This window comes from Macrobrachium nipponense, chromosome 2, assembly GCF_015104395.2.
Source record: "Macrobrachium nipponense isolate FS-2020 chromosome 2, ASM1510439v2, whole genome shotgun sequence".
NCBI classification, from domain to species: Eukaryota; Metazoa; Arthropoda; class Malacostraca; order Decapoda; family Palaemonidae; genus Macrobrachium; species Macrobrachium nipponense.
In genome coordinates, this window is record NC_087201.1 from 21,216,751 (window position 1) to 21,234,558 (window position 17,808).

Here is a 17,808-nt window from a genome sequence, read left to right on the forward strand (position 1 = left end):
CAAACTCTCTTCTGTAAGAAATAATTTTAGTTTAGTAATACTAATAAACTTGCTTTATTAGTGTAAATGTATGAAATTCAATCAATTAAATATATAAATTAAATTCAACTACATATTTCAATCAATTAAATATATAAATTAAATTCAACTACATATTCAAGTTATTCTAGGGGAAACAGTATATGCATATTTAGCTGGTCCAAGGTATAGTGTAGACAAGGGCAAAAAGCATGTCAACAAGCTTCATGCTGTTAGTTTTTGTTCTTGTCTTTTATGATAGTATGTCAGTTGCAAATGTAATATTTTACCAACTTACATATGTTTTTTCTAATAAAAAATTTATTAGAAAAAACATATGTAAGTTGGTAAAATATACAATTGTCTTGTAAAAGAGTCCCCACAAGGGGTTGTAAATAGCTATTTTCAACTTCTCATGGTAGGTAGGAAAATTTTTTAAGAATTTTTTTCTTTCACCATGTGCATTTGCATATCTTCCTCTTTCCATTGATATGTTTTTTTCATAAATTGGCTGACCTCAAAGTTTACCTGGCCTGAGGAGCTGCGTATCAATATATATCTACCCGTCCGGTAAGGGTTATGGTAATTAATGCAATACTTTATAATGTGACTGTACGAGGGGAACTATGGCAAGAAGAGAAAGTAATGATGTTCAGTGATGGGTACGCTGTTGTAAAGGGCCCTCACACTACAAAGATCATCTAAGGAAATTCTGTCTTTAATAATTGCTAGACAGGCAGAAACATGGTGAAACCTTGATGCATATAAAATCTTTGTAGATAGGTCTTTACAATTCCACTCATACCATCTGGAAAAGAAACATACCCACTAGTCAATGTCCCATTCACAGTAGGTAAGGGAGGTAAGCGAAGATCTGCAACCCTTGCCTTAGAAATTACTATATAATTTGAGCAGTTTCCTGTCAGTGATAACGATAAACACAATATGGTTTGCCAAGCAAATCACCACACCTATGCTGTGGAATCATTAGCAAATGACATGTAAACAAAATCACAAAATTCAAGGATAGTAAGTCACCAGGCAAAATACTAGCAGTCTTAAGCACTGATGTAAAAAGTGCACAAGAGAAAACATACTCCATTAAAAAATTAAGAAGGACTAAATTGACAATTTTGTTTTGGAAAGAAAAAGTAACAGCAAAACTTAGGACTAATTCACAGATACATGCAGTTAGGTTATGACTAGAAACTCACATGAAATCATGAAAGAATTAAAAACTACAACAAAATGCAGCATATGATTCACAACGAAATAACAGCAGATAAGGCTAAGCACCCACAGAATGACGATCAGCAAAACTAGGAAAAATAATTGGTTAACCAATGACTGAATGTTTCACTACTCACTATACTGCCAGCAAGTTCTCCCATAATCTCATACATATTTGACTGTGCTATAGTTCAAGTTCTGTAACTGTTAATAAAAATTAAAGAAAAAATTAATCTAGCGCAGGCTTGTTCCACATAAGATTGCAATCTGACTAAAAAAACTGTTAAATCCAGGATAAAGCAAACTTACATTTGACCTTGCTAATGCAGGGAGACCAAGTCTGTCAATAGCTGTGCGTTCCCGCTTCAGTTCCTCCTGTACAGATATTTCTTTAAGATGACATTCTTCTATCTCATTTTTCAGTGACCTGACATTCTGCTTTAGTGAACATATTTCTGCTTCTGCCTCACCCTGTAAAACAAAAGCCATACTGGAAATTCACCAAAACTATGCAGGTCGCAGCTTTCTGAAAGGACAATTACAGGCCCTCTTATAAAGGGCATTGTAGTAGGACAATTGTGCCCCAGGTAATTGTGCATCCGCACTTTTATGTACTTAAACATAAGCATACCCTGACATTTGCGTACCTATAGAATTTAAATCAAAATTATTGTTAGCACAAAACCAGTTAACTACAAACCTACAAATTACAGAGCTACATATTAATTATAAGCAGTGACTGTTAGCATATGAGAATTGTTATGAGATAGATAGTAATTTGTTGTAGCTTTGCTCTTAACTCTATCCCACATCATTACTAACAGATTTTGAACCAGGGTCAAGAAAGAGTATTGCAGAAATATTTCCTAATGCAACAATTACCTCCTGTCTTTTCCATTTGCCAAAATTAATTTGTAAAAAAATCTGCGATCTTGGGAGGATTCAACCAACCTTCTCCACTGCATCATGGAATATTCATGACTGAACAGTTAATGACTTCAGTTTAGAAGGGTGGCATAAGGCAATTCAAAATACTATAACATGTTATCACCCTTCCATCTAGAAATTAATTGATCCTTCAAAAAAGAAGCTATGGCAAAGAAAAATAAAACAGACCATGAAAGGAAAGTTTCCGTTCAGCCAAAAAATACAAAGGTCAATATACACCTCATATCACTGATTAATCAGTATAATCCCTGAAAACAAATTGTCATTCTTACAAGGGGTGGCTTATAGTAATATTACTGTTAGCAAATATAAAATAAAAATTTTACATTTTTGAAGATATGAAACAATTTTATGCACTGCATAAAAAATGTACATATATGTTTATACATATTCAAGAAATATTCAGTATAGATAAAAGTAGTATATTTAAAATTATGCATAAATACAGGTACGCAATTGTCCAAGTAGACAAATGTCCCGGTATGCAATAGTCCAGGACACAATTATCCAGTAAGTAATTGTCCTGAGGGTTTCTTTTGAGCGCAGTTTTCAGGCAATAATTCACTGATGAACAAATTACATGAAGTTTGTTCACCATATTCCATGTTTCCGTGCAAGCTCCTGGACTGCTGCTGGCACTGATCCTTTATTGTTATAGCACAAGTTCAATTCAGGGCTGGATTAAGACCTTTAAGAGTTCCAAAACACTGAAAAGCTTACAGTAAATCCAACCCCCCCCCCACCATATGTATATGTAATTAAAAATAAAAAACAATGTTAACATGTTGTGGCACACTTAGTTAGCAAGTTGAGGTTTTTATGTGGGTCATGTGGCACTTGCCAGATTCCAATTTTCTTGCATTTCCAAGATTAAAATATATTAAAAATTTCAATATTCATATAATTACATTAATATTTTACTATTACTATTCTTGTATTCTGGTTCAGGAGCAACATTTACAAGTTCCAATGTGCATCTGGCACAGAAAAGAACTCTGTAGGGCTGCTCTTCCCTTGAGGTCCTAAGCACATACTTATTTTGTTTAATGGTTAATCCAGAGGTAATCCTAATGAGAATATAACACTAATGGTTAATCCAGAGGTAATCCTAATGAGAATATAACACAAGCCCACAAAAAAAAATTCTGGCAGATTTGACCAACGTTATGTAAAATACACTGACTGCATCTCTTATCTTGTGGCTGGTATAGACAAAAATGAATAAAACTATATGATACATTAATGAAACATCTAATTTTAAGATGCCACATCTCATAACATCTTCAATGTGTATACTGCATAAAAATAACAAAATACTCATCACACTTACCAGCTTCTGAATGGCCTGGCTGTACCTCATGTGAAGTTGTGCATCTTCTTCACGTACTTTGTGAGATGTTACCTGACACGCAGTGGCTTGAGCCTGAAGTTCAGACTCCATTTTACTTAACTTATTCTCAAGATCTCTCACCTGTAGTTCTCGTTGTCTTAAGCGCTCCTTGTCTTGGTTCATCTATAAATTATAAAAATTGCTAAATGTAAGGTGAATGCTTAATGAAAACTTCTGATCTTCCCTGACAAACTACCCATGGTGATGATGCATTAACTGTAGATTTTATACATGATGTAATTATGGTGACTAAACAAGATGATGTTCATTAGAAATAATTTAGCATCTACATCAGCAATTCAGGCAGACTCCCAAATTCTAAATATGCAACCATACAACTCTTATGATTAGATAATTATTACAAAGTGCTCTAAAATAGCACCAAACTGGACTGACAAATGCCTAGGCCTTCTATAGTCTTGCATCACAAACAGAAATAAACTATCAATTGCAACTTGTACTCATGATAGAACTGATCAATCTCCTTTACAACACTCCCAAGCTTATCTTTACTGAGAATACTCTCAGTATGGCCCACTGAATATAGACTTCCTTGTTGGAAAACAGAGTGAAGGAATGAGATCTCTGAAAAGTGAGATGGGGCTCACCTTGGCAAAGGAGTCTCACTAATTTTAAACTAGTGCTGCTTCTTTCAACAACTATTTATTAGGTGCTATATTCATTTTGTTTTAAACTGGTCCTCTAGGCACACTTATGAGGCATATATCCATGAAATACACATTTATTTCTTGCAATTGCATATAAAACAGGTTTTGATCTAGGAAAACCCTATTTTTGGTAGTTGCTGTTGAGTCCTCAAGGAGTTACTCTTTCCATGGTCTAACCAGAGCTCCATGGTGACCAGAATAATGTCAAAGAATTCTCTTTTAGCTGGTCTTTTGGCTGGGTACTGTATCGTAATGATAAGCATTATAACACGTGATAGAGTGTATAAATGGACTCAGGATAAGAGGGCACTTTCTCTTATCCTCAGCGAATGCTGAACCCAGGTTACCTATGTCAAAACCTGCAAGAAAAAGTGGCCTAAGTGCCATCATATTGTTTACATAAGACCAGAAACAGACCAAGAAGCCATTACTTTCTGTTGCTCAGTATAATCCCTTACCAAAATCCAATGTCTTTTTATCAGGGAAGTGGGAGGGTTTTGAGACTCAATAGTGACTAGCAAAAGTAGGATTTCCCTATGTCAAACCCTGTCTTTTGATAGTGTAGTCCCTGTCTTGTCCTCTAGGGGCTTTACAAAGAAATTGACAGGTGACAAAAGCTCTTGAATTTTAATCCCAACAACCCAGAAACTTTAAATTATGCACTTAGCTTTTAACTATATATTTCCACGATCCATGGTGATGAAATCATGGAAGCGAAGATCTCAAGTCACTGAGCACTGGTTTCATTACACTTTACATTGACGACCAGAAAAAAGTAATTGCTTCTTGGTCTGTTTCTGGCCGCATGTAAACAATATGACAGCACATCCATTTTCTATGATTTGATACTGGCCAAGCAATATCAACCCTTAAATCCATTGAACAGAGGGGTGTAGTCCACAGGTTTTCAAGTGTATTTCTTGGTTTCATGTTCTCCCTCTGGGAAGTAAAGGGCGAACATGGCCATGGTGCACGAGCCAATTGGCAGCTCCCTTTCATCCAGATGTGTTTATAGTTTCGCTCTCAACCAACCACAGCCCGCGTAGCACACCAGCATGGTAGTATTAAATGACCGACACCAGCACGGAGGAACAAAGTGATTTCTCTTCTATTTTTGCCATTATTCTGGTGGTTTGACATTGTGGAAAGGTCATCTAGTGATAGTGAAGTGGAGTACGAAGTCCCTAAGATTACAAGGATGCAAGTGTTTGTAGTAATTATTTGACAATAGTCTATGAACCATTTACATTGGGAACCAAGGGAAAAATACTGTCAATGTGTGGTGAGTTAAAACTGCCAATCTATAAAAACTCATAGAAAATTTGTTTTTGGGTTTACAATGAAGTGGCTCACACTGTATTTATGGTAAACACAGAAGTTTTTAAAAATGTAAAATAGAATTTGGGTTTCTCTATTTTCATAACTGTTTTGCACACTGGGGTATACAAATTTTAATGTGTTATGGTTTTTTTCCAACACAACATTATTGTTTTTTTTTTCATATATGGCTTGGCAAGATGAGTAAAATACATATAAACATGGATGTAGTAAGTAAAGAGAAATGTCTGGTATTGATAGTTCAACTTTGAACGCATTTTACTCAAAATCCGGTTTTGGCGATGTCGCCCCTTTACCTCCGGATGCCTCACATGAGCATAGCCACTTCTTCTTCTTGTGGTTTTGATGTTGGTAAACAGGGTTCAGCATTCACTGAGGATGCCAGAAAGTACTCTGTTATCCTGAGTCCATTTATACTCTATCACTTTATAATGTTTACTATTGTAACACAATACCTGGGCACAAGAACACCTAAAAGAGAATTCTTTGACATTAGTCTGGTCAATGGAATATGGAATTTAGGCTTGAAGCCAAGCACTGGAATCCAAAGGATTATTCAGCGCTATATAATGAATTTGTTTTGAGATATATGTCAGTGAATTTATGAATTGAATAAATAAAATAATTAATTATTTTAAAACTATGGTAAAAATATATATTTCGTAAAAACTGATATCCTCCATACAAAATTATAACTTTGAATTTAGGATATGCATATGAACTTTAGTGTAAAACAGTAAAAAATAAAAAATATACATAAAATAATTATATACAGGACTGCATGTGTATATACTATACTTGGCAACATACCAAGAGGTAAAATATTAAATTTCATTATAGACGCTAGCGTCTCTAAGGAATGCCACAATGTTATTAACATCTACATCAGGACCAAGCAGTTTTGCCATATCACTGCCAAATAACCTGTGTCTTTCCCGTGCTGCAGCATATCTATGGCAATGTAATAACGTGTGTACCACAGTAAGAGGAGAGTCACATGTATACAGACTAGTGCAGTCCCCCCATCTAAAAGGAATCGGTGGGTCGACTGAGTATGGCCAATTCTCAGACGACATAATACAATTTTCTACCCTACAATTTTGCTGGAATCCAGAAGGCCAATGTTCAATACTTTGTCTGCTCTTCCTGTGCTTTTTGTTGGCCAGAAGGTGAGAAGCCCATTTATTTTTGATATATGAATGAATAGTCCATTTCATATCAATAGCAGGAATATGGTGGAATAGAATGTCTTCTTTAGTAATGACATCTCTTGCTTCATGGTCAGCAAGTTCATTACCTACAATGCCTATGTGGGTGGGGACCCAGCGAAAATGTACTAATTTGACTAATTTGAATTTGGAAGCAAGCCTATACGTACAACCATTCTTGAATATATTGAATAATTGGATGCTTAGGGTTTTACTGCATATTGGCCATGAGTGCACTATAAGAATCTGAGTATAAAGTGAAATTATTACCTTAGAGTGAAATTATTACCCTAGAGCAGGAACAATCTCAAGAAATTTGGCTAATGCAGTTAATTCAACTGTAAAAATAGAGACATTATTGTATAGTCTGCCAACATATGAACTATTATCATGAACAACAGCACAACTTGATGTTTTTGATCCATCAGTGAATAGTTTAACAGAACCTGAATGTATTTGATCATGATCAAGAAAACGAGCCTTCACTTCGTTGACATTAACCGATTTTTTAACAGCAGCTTTTTGACAGACCGATGGTCCTGAGGTCAACTAAGGAGGCAACTTAGAGCAATGCATTGCCCTAATCTTTTTGTTTTTAACAGACACATTCTCAACTGTAGCATTAATTCTCAGAGGAAAAGGTTTGGATGCTCTAGCAATTGCAAACTGACGAGAGTTGTTTTAGCCAAGAGTGGATGCTGCAGGGTTTTCAGGGGAACCTCTTAATTTGAACATATACCGTAATCCCAGTTCCTCACAACAGAAATCTAGAGGGAGCTGCTCTTCAGTGTCAGCATATAAACTTTCAATTGGCGATGTCTTAAATGCACCAAAGCATATTCTTAGACCAGCAAGATGAATTACATCTAACTCTTTGAGTTTGCTTGTACTTGCTGAAGAGCAGACTTGGCAACCATACTCAAGCTTAGATTTCCATAACGAGTCATATAACCGTAAAAGTGACTTCTGATCAGCACCCCAGTTAAAATCTGAGACTACTGTTAAAATGTTAAGGGCTTTCTTTACCTTAATTTTCAAGGAGTCAGTATGACTAGCCCATTTTAGTTTCTAACAAAAAATCATCCATAAAAATTTCACCTCCTTCTCACATGGTATTAGTGTGTCTTTCGGCTTAATATTTTGGATAGTTTCCTTTCAAGTACTTCAAGTAAAACGAACTGCCACAGTTTTGGAAGAGGATAATCGAAAGCCGTTTTCATCCACCCAATTGCTGATTGCATTAACTGACTTTTGCAAGAAATTCATCTACAGACCAATTAAAATCCAGATAGAAAGAAGAGCAAATACTTAAGTCTATAGCAGATGAATCACCTGTATCGATATTACGATATGTCATAGTACCATCATTAAAAAGTGCAAGATCATTATTATTAACAATGTCATCAATGATCCTACCCTCTGCGTCTAAAACATTACCACCCCAAAGTGGATTGTGAGAATTAAAATCGCCAAGTAGTAAAAAAGGAGGAAGTTGATTAATTAAACCTTGAATGTCCCCTTGAGTGAACCTACATTTTGGGGGAAGGTAAAGAGACCAGATTGTGATTTCATGGCCAAAAGTAGTCTGGATAGCAACTGCTTGAAGCTGTGTGTTCAGGGTAACAATAAAATGTTGCAATGCTTTAGTAATAATTATTGCAACACCTCCATGGGCACAATCCCTGTCAGAGGGGCTCATCTTATAGATCTCATAGTTTAGACCTGAATTGTATACTGCATCCCTAATTTAAGTTTCTTAGAGACATACAACCCCTGGGTTGTGCTCATACAGCAATACTTTTAGAATTCTGAACGAGTTCTTAGTCCCTTACAGTTCCATTGTAAAATGTCCAGATTGAATTTTTAGCGCTAGGATCTGCCAAGGGAAATTTTACTGTAACTTATACTATATTTTTTTTCCTTATGGACTTTATAGAGTTTCTTTAGATTCTCTTGAGATATGTGGCTTATGATTGGCTCCACTATGTTTCTTATTAGCTTTCTGATACGGAGGAGAGTGGACTTCAACTATTATTTTTTTTTTATCCAAGGAACTTGATTCCTTGGTTGCTTCAGGGGGCAGAAGCATCGTCGCTGTTCGCTTCACTAGTTACATTTTTATGGGGTTTGGAAATCTCCATACTTTGAGCAGGTAGAGGAGAGGATGAAGGAGTTCTTACACTCTTTGGACCTCTAGTTTGTTCTTGTTCCATTTCTTTAAGGGTTTCTTGTTGCAGAGATGGGACAGACAGAGGGAAGGTATCATGAATTGGAGAGGAGTCTATATAAGTAGGTACATCTTCCTTAACCCTTAAATGCCGAATGGACGTATTATACGTCAAGTCAAAATGTCCCCCGTATGCCGAATGGACGTACCATACGTAGACTCAAAAAAGTTTTTTTCAAAATTCGCGGAAAAATACTTATAGGCCTACCAGCCAAAAACTTTTGAATCACGCGCCTTGGGGGATGCTGGGAGTTCACGGATCAAGGTGTTCTTTTGTTTACAATCGTTAAGCAGGCGCGCAAGCGCGAATTTCTTTCTTGCCGCACTAAAAAGTATCAGTGACATCTCAAAAATTATTTTGTCACTTTGACATAATTTTTGCACCGTTTTAAATTATTTGTTACATGAAGTATTATATATGGAAATGTGCGCAATTTCATTTAGAATACAACCAAAAAATACTCATGATTGTAGCTCTTATCAGTTTTGAAATATTTCCATATAAATAACGATAAGTGCCAAAATTTCAACCTTTGGTCAACTTTGACTCTACTGAAATGGTCGAAAAACGCAATTGTAAGCTACAACGCTTATATTTTAGTAATATTCAACTATTTAACTTAATTTTGCAACAAATTGGAAGTCTCTAGCACAATATTTTGATTTATGGTGAATTTATGAAAAAACTTTTTCCTTACGTCCGCGCGGTAACTCTTCCGAAAAAAATCATACATGCGATTGTGGTAATGTTTGCACCATTTTAAAATTAGCCATTACATAAAGTTTTATATATGGAAATGTGCACAATTTCATGCACACAATACAACTAAAAACAACCCATGGTTGTAGCTTTTATCAGTTTTGAAATATTTTCATATAAAAAATGATAAGTGACAAATTTTCAACCTTCGGTCAATTTTGACTCTACCGAAATGGTCGAAAAACGCAATTGTAAGCTAAAACTCTTATATTTTAGTAATATTCAATCATTTACCTTCATTTTGTAACAAATTGGAAGTCTCTAGCACAATATTTCGATTTATGGTGAATTTATGAAAAAAATAACATTTTCTTTACGTCCGCGCGGTAACTCTTCCGAAAAAATCATACGTGCGATTGTGGTAATGTTTGCACCATTTTAAATTAGCCGTTACATAAAGTGTTATATATGAAAATGTGCGCAATTTCATGTAGAATACAAAAAAAATAATTGAAGATTGTAGCTTTTCTCATTTTTGGAATATTTGCATATAAATCACGATAAATAGAAAAAAACCACATTCGGTCAACTTTGACTCAACCGTAATGGTCAAAAACGCAATTGTAAGCTAAAACTCTTATATTTTAGTAATATTCAATCATTTACCTTCATTTTACAACAAATTGGAAGTTTCTAGCACAATATTTCGATTTATGGTGAATTTATGAAAAAAAACTTTCCTTCCCTCCGCGCGCGGATTCTCCACCATAAATCTCCGAAATGCGTACTTCGCATTCTCGGAAAATTTGCTCCGTTTCATATTAGGCAATTCATAGAGTTTTATATATGAAAATGTGCGCAATTTCATGTTTTGAACAAGGATCATGTTCAGGGACTGAGCAATTACTACAAATTTGATTGTTTTGCAGAATCTGGATGGATGACCAAATTGAAAACAGTTATAAAACTGCAGAGGTTTTTATAAAAATGGTTTAGCTTTGACCCTTTTATTTCCAAAATTCACATAAGATGGTACATTAAGAGTCCTCAAAAGTTAAAATTACCATATTTGCCTTTGGAAATTTTCTTACTTTCCATACAGAAGTTGGACTAATTTCTAATATTTCACCTTCCGTCAATTCACAAATATCTTTAATACTACTCCTTTTCCATAACTGAAATTCATGTGTGGTCTGTGGTCTAAATTCTTTTATTACGTTGTCTTTCTCAAACTTCTTCAGTGTCAGCATATATGACTGGGTCTTTGATTTGGCATGAATAAGGAGACTGCCTTTACCAGACCTTGAGCTGTTACCCATATCAATACAGCCAAACTTTTTTTGTAGTAATTGTAATTTTCCTCCCTGGCTGATTCTACCATACACATTGGAGGTTTGGGAGTTCTCTCGAAAGTGGCATTGTCATCCAAATTTGGCTGAGACACTTGTACCCATGTTTTTAGGTGTCTTTCAGACAGTGCTCCTTTGACAATCAATTTACAAATTTTTATATTATTAATATTGCTGCTGGCTTTACGTGCAGCTTCATGTTTTTTAAAAGTGATCCATGCTTCCAATTTCCCTTTCTTTTCATCTAAGTTCATTCTTATCTCTATCATTTTACCTTAACTACCAAACGAAAGTGTGTGTTTCGTAGTCACATTCCAAAGAAATGTGCTTTACATGCTACACTTTCAAATCATTCCTACACTGGTGAGTTTTCAATTTGTGATGACTACCCTGAGAGGTAGTACCACCACCACTGGGGCATTCCATACCCCCGGTCAAGTTCATGCCAAGCTTTGTCATTCATGTCTAAGCCTTGTCATAGGTCGCCATCTGTACCAAATCATCATCAAAGGTCTAAGGGGTACTAGAATCCTTAGTCAGTAGTCATAAAGGATAGGATAAAAGAAAGAAGAGAAATTTTAAACCTGAAAATATTAAAAAGACATCAGCCTTTCATGAAGTTTATTCTTCTGCTAATGGCACAAGTGAGAACTGACTCTCAAATGTCTCCGCGTCCCTACCTTACCCCACAGGGTATGGCACGACATGACTAGAGTGGCACATGAAAGCCAAACACGCTTGCCAGGAGTGAGAGTATTACAAGAATACAATCATCCCCACCCTAATCATGTCATGGGCAAACCAAAAGTAATGCTGAGAGTCCTATCCCCAGAATCAGGCCCAATAAATTTTACCCCCTCACCACATCAAGGTGGTCCCAATTCGAGGGAGCATGGAGCTCTGGTTAGACCATGGAAAGGTTAATTCCTTGACAACAGGACAGCAGCTACACCATAAAAAATCGTTAATTTAAAATCAGTGGACATAAATTGCAAATAAAATACTGTATGCACTGCAAAAGGAAATGGACTTCATTACCAGAGAGTGCAGAAACACCAAATATATTTCCTCGTTCAGTGGACACGGCAAAAGAAGATGAAACTTTTGATGTATAAGATGACTTTGAAATGATATTAGTAATATCATTTCAAAGATTAATACAGTACATAAGACAATAATTCAAGGTATATTTGATGTAGTGTACCATGAGATATGCAACCCTTTTTTGTAATGTTAAACTAATAACACTTTCAAAGATGCTAATAAGTTTTTACAAAGTGTGCTGCAGTTAATTACACTAACAAAACTTCTATATACTACAGTAATGTAATATATTTACTTAAAAAACTAAAGAGGCTGATCTTTGAACAGTTGATTTAAACAATCTACTATCTTTTAACATATTGTTGGGACTGAAAAAAATTAATTTATATGTAAAAATAAATCATAAGTAAATCACATTTCTCTCCAGCACTTACCATTCTTAATAAATTTTCTTTCTCAAGCTGATTGTTCTTAACAACAGCATTTAGCTCAGCACATCTTGCCTGCTCTTCCATGAGTTCAGTTCGAGCCCGGGCCCTTTCAACTGAAGCCTGTTCACTGAGGTTTCCAACTCTTCCCCTTTCCACATCATATTTCCTTTGAAGTTCTATAACTCGTTCTTGCTCAATAGCTAGACGTGTCTAGGAAAATAGTAATGTCTATCAGTCGTGTGATGTAAAATACATTAAGGAACAAACAACCTTTCTAATACCTTAAAAACTCTATTTCATTTTCAAAGTCTAAAAGAATGAGATTCACAACAGTTTATAAAAAACTATCTAAGCACACCAATGTTTCAATCAGCAATGCTACCAAAACTCAATGATAGTGCAATCGAGTTTGTTTCTTTACAAATAGCTTCCAGACTTTCAATAATATAAAAAAATTACTGTGTTATATAATTATGACGGTGTTAAGAAGAGACCTGAACCTACATATCTTCAATTTAATAACTCCTACATTATATAGATATATATATATATATATATTATATATATATAAATATAAATATATATATATATATAACTGATTTATATATATATATATATATCATATATATATATATATATATATATATATATATAATACTACATATATATATATAATATAATATATATATATACATAATATTATATATAAATAATTAATATATAATAATTAATTATATATATATATATAATATATATATATGATATATATATATATATAATATAAATCCTAAATATATAATATAATTAATTATTATATTATATCATATACTATATATTATATATATATATATATATATTAATAAATATATCTATACAGATATATAGAATATCCATATACAATATATATATATACATATATATATATATATATATATATATATATATATATATATATATCTATATATATAATCTACATTAAATATTATATATAGTACCAATATAATACTATATATATATATATATATAATATAATATATATATATATATATATATATATATCTATATATATATATATATATATGATCAGTAATCAGCAGGGTCCATCAAAAACATCATAAAATCCATGGTTTATAACAAAGAAATTTTTCACACATCTCAGTGCATCATCAATCTGTAAAATTAAAACATACTCATAAATAATACTATAAATGACAGTAAAATAAAATAAAAAAAAATTTAAATAAAACAACTAAGAATTAACTTTACTTTAAAAAAAAAGGCACAAGAAAAATAAAAATGATAAAACCCACATAAATCCATAAACTGAGAAGTGAAAAATTCCACCATATTTCTCAGCAGCCTCCTTTGCATTACCCTAACCTACATTAAGTGCAACTTACTACTTACCTGACAGATTACATATAACGTAGTTGAAAATTTGTGCTATTCGCTACAAAAAAGAAGAAGAAAACCTGTAAAATTAGCTTGGACATGGAAATCCTGTTGAAAATTAATCTCCCGCTCCAACATACATCAGCTACATGACATTGGTGCACAATAACGGTGACATACCTGCAGATCATCAAGATTGGAGCGGCTATTTGTACTCCTAAGTGCTGATTTTGTGATACCTTTGACAGATTCTTCACTACCTGATAGCCCTCTTCTCTTATTTAATTTGTTTTCTTGCAGCTGCTTGGTAATTTTTTCATTTTTATCCCGCTCCTCTTTGAGAGAATTCTGGAGATCCTATAACATAAAATTTACATTTATGAATTTAACCATACTCAAGATTTCACATAAAGCAAACCTTCCTAGATCAATGTAAGGGAATGAAGACTGCCTTAAATTTTCACTATTTAGGTATGCAACAAGATAGGCAGTTATAAGAGTTTTTAGAGTGGGTTCTAAGTATTTGCAAGTTTTAACTATTCACAGGGGACCTAGTACACATCCCCATATTGGGGGTCCAATGTACTTTAAACATATGATTTTTTTATGAACACTAAACTTACATTTAGCATCTCTCAGAATCTCTGCTAGTTTTTTAAAACACGAACAGCCTCAGGGCTTCAAACGGGTTTTTTTGGCTGTTTCTATACTTTGGGTACATATTTATGTGAATTATATTAAATGTAATAATTATAGTGTGCTCTCTTAAAAAATGCTGAATCCTTTTAGAGTTGAGGTCTATTTTGTTTGGGGGGGGGGGGGGGGGTTGGAAAGGTGGTGGCCACCCCTAAAACTAATAAAATTCCAATAGAGATGGGGGTTCAGAATTGCTAAGAACAAACAAAATAAAAATATGTCTATAATCATATTACTACTGCAATCTCAAACAACATTGCCTGACAAATTCTAAAATTTACCCACTTCTAGTACATAAAATATAATGTACCCAAAATATAATGAATTGCTTTTAAATCTAGCATTTTAAAAGTTAGTTGCATCTTTTGCCAATCTCATTTTCTCTAAAAAAGAAATACAAGAAAATGTGTTCAGTTTATCATGAAATCCAGATCTTTGAGGGTTTACTGTATGTATATGCTATGTCTTCTTATCAGAAATGGATGGTTCTAGAAGGTATCAGGCTTATTGTTCTCAATGATGCGACACGGTCTAGTATTTCTGTTTTATGAATAAACATACACATCATATTGTGTAGTAAATTCTTAACTCTTTAGTCTCTAAACATTTTCCAGATAAATGATATACCAGCCACACTCCACTCTAACTACTTAGTGTACTAATATCCTTTCTGGGTCTTCAAAATGAAATTCTTAAATACATTAGTTTAAGAATCAAACCACCTGAATTTTAACCTTTAATCATGGAATGCCACATTAAATTCTTCATTTTCTTCTCTCCTTAGTCTGTCTGTCTTTTCCAATCTTGGAATCTTAAATAATAAAAAATAAAAACTTTTCTTGTTTTCATTTAAAAATCTTGACATGGCAACAAATATAAATAATTTTAAACTAAAACACTGAGTCACCCAGAAGCATAAACATCCACCTGACCTAATATGTACAGTGGCATAAATACTGCGCATCTCAAGGTCAAATATGATAAAATCAACAATGATACTGTAAGGACATTCAAGACCTCACAATACTATAGAAAATGTTTTAACTTTTTGTTAAATAAATGCTATCTAATTGGTTATGTTTTAAGTAAAAAAAGCACTACATATCTTACTTACCTTTACCAATTTTGCATGGTGTGCTTTGGTAGTTTCTGCTAAACTCCTCTGATCATTCAATGCTTTTGAAACTACACTAAAGTTGTTACGCTCAGTCTGAAGAGCAACATTTAACGTATCAATATGCTTGCTAGTTTCCTCAATGCTCTCACTGAAATTCAAAAGAAAACATTTATATGTTGATGAACAAAATCATGACTTACACTAAAGCAATGATATAGCCAATTAATCAGGTTTTCTCCTAATCCTTAAGGGACAGGCTAAATATAGCATATTAAACACACCCCCAGACTGGGCAAATTTTAAGGTTGACCAATTTGAGAAAATAAAAACATCAATGGAAAGAGGAAGATATGCAAATGCACATGGTGTAAGAAAAAAAATCTAAAAATTTTTCTGTACCTTCTATGGGAAGCTGAAAGTGAATTTTTACAACCCTGCAAAGGGCCTCTTCTCCAAGACACTAGTTAATTTTACCAAGTTATGCATATTGACAGATAAGAACTAAAATCAGAAACAAATTCTGATTGTAGTATTTTTATTGTAAAATATTTACAAGATTTACATAGATGGGGAGATGCAGTAACGTTTTGTAAGGTATACTACGTGTTTTTTCTAACATTTCTTTGCATGTTTCTCTGCAAAATTACAATTATAACTGACATACTACCAGAAAAGATAAAAACTAAAATCAGCAATCCCTGGGTAAATAAAATGAAGTCATGTGATAGAGGGACAACACATTTCCCCCATCAAGTTCTGAAGGCATACTAATCGCCCCCTCTGTCCAGTGTTGGGATTAGTGATTGTCGTTTGGAGCCTTTTCTTTGTCCCAGGATTCCGGGATAAAATTAGTCCTGATCCTGGGAATTCCCGGGATTTTTAATTGCCTAAAATTGCACATCATACCTAGTTTCATTTTCAGGTTTTTTATGTGCTTAACATTACTAGGTATGTAGAAATATTACTGTAGATTGACTGTCTTATTAATTCCACCTAATGTTACATGGGCAATCTAGGCATAAAGATCAATCGATATGAATTTATATTTGAGTAGGTATGTAATATGAATGCATATGTACGTGTGTGTGTGTATATATTTTATTAAGAAATTTTTCATGTTGTCACCAACACATCATCAGTCTGCAGTTGAAATTCACAATTAAAATAAACTTAAAAAATATAATCAAAATTAAATAAACTTAAAAATTACAATAAAATTAAAATATACTCAGAACATTAAAATAGGGAATGAGAAAAAAACTACCTATTCATAAAGAAAGAAAGAGCTGAGTGACTAAAAACGGTACGGTCTGCACACAACGTAAACCTCACGCCAGAGAGTGAGGAGATGACGAGGTGTTGGAGTTTAAACTAGGTGAAAGGTGCTTAAAATACAATGACTCAAGGGTAGTTAGATGGGTAGTTTGCTTTGTGGTGCCAATAATTATATATATATATATATATATATACGTATTATATGGGACTGCTTTGTGTGGTACCATCCCAAATATACAAAATAAAGCATTAGGTAAACAGTAATACTACATTTCCACATGATAAAGAAGGGATCTGTTCCTCTTGAAAAATCTGCAATCTTGTACTACATGATTATTTTGTCACGGTTTTATATCACTGTCCTCTATAGATTCAGATACTGCGATAAACTGGTAACACTGGAACAGACACCTTATTTGACAGGCCTTATCTTGCAAAAGTGTTGCAACTTGCAATTTTGCAATTAGCAAGATGCTGTTGATGGGAAAATACAATTCGCTGAAAATATAAAGCATTTTGTACAAATATCAAACCAGTGACATAATCTAGACATCTATTATTATTATCATACAGATAATGACTGAAATTGTCTGTATATACAGTACGTATGTATAAATATAAATAGAACAACCATCCAGCAGTCAAATTTGCCACTATTTTTGCACTTAATTTTATTCCGGGATTTCCCAACATGTGCAAAGTCTCTGGATTATTAAACCTTAAAAATTGTCCGGGATCCTGGGAAAAAACCCTAGTTGGGATGAACTTCATATAGCA

General features: G+C 33.7%; 1 protein-coding gene across 1 annotated transcript in view; it reads right to left on the reverse strand.

Annotated features, from left to right (window-relative positions):
• The window catches only part of LOC135220476 (A-kinase anchor protein 9-like), a 465,336-nt gene that overhangs the window by 63,672 nt on the left and 383,856 nt on the right, over window positions 1–17,808 (reverse strand). The window contains 5 exon segments of the mRNA XM_064257603.1: window positions 1,558–1,719; window positions 3,527–3,709; window positions 12,555–12,761; window positions 14,124–14,300; window positions 15,754–15,904. Coding sequence (XP_064113673.1) covers window positions 1,558–1,719; window positions 3,527–3,709; window positions 12,555–12,761; window positions 14,124–14,300; window positions 15,754–15,904 — 880 coding nt within the window.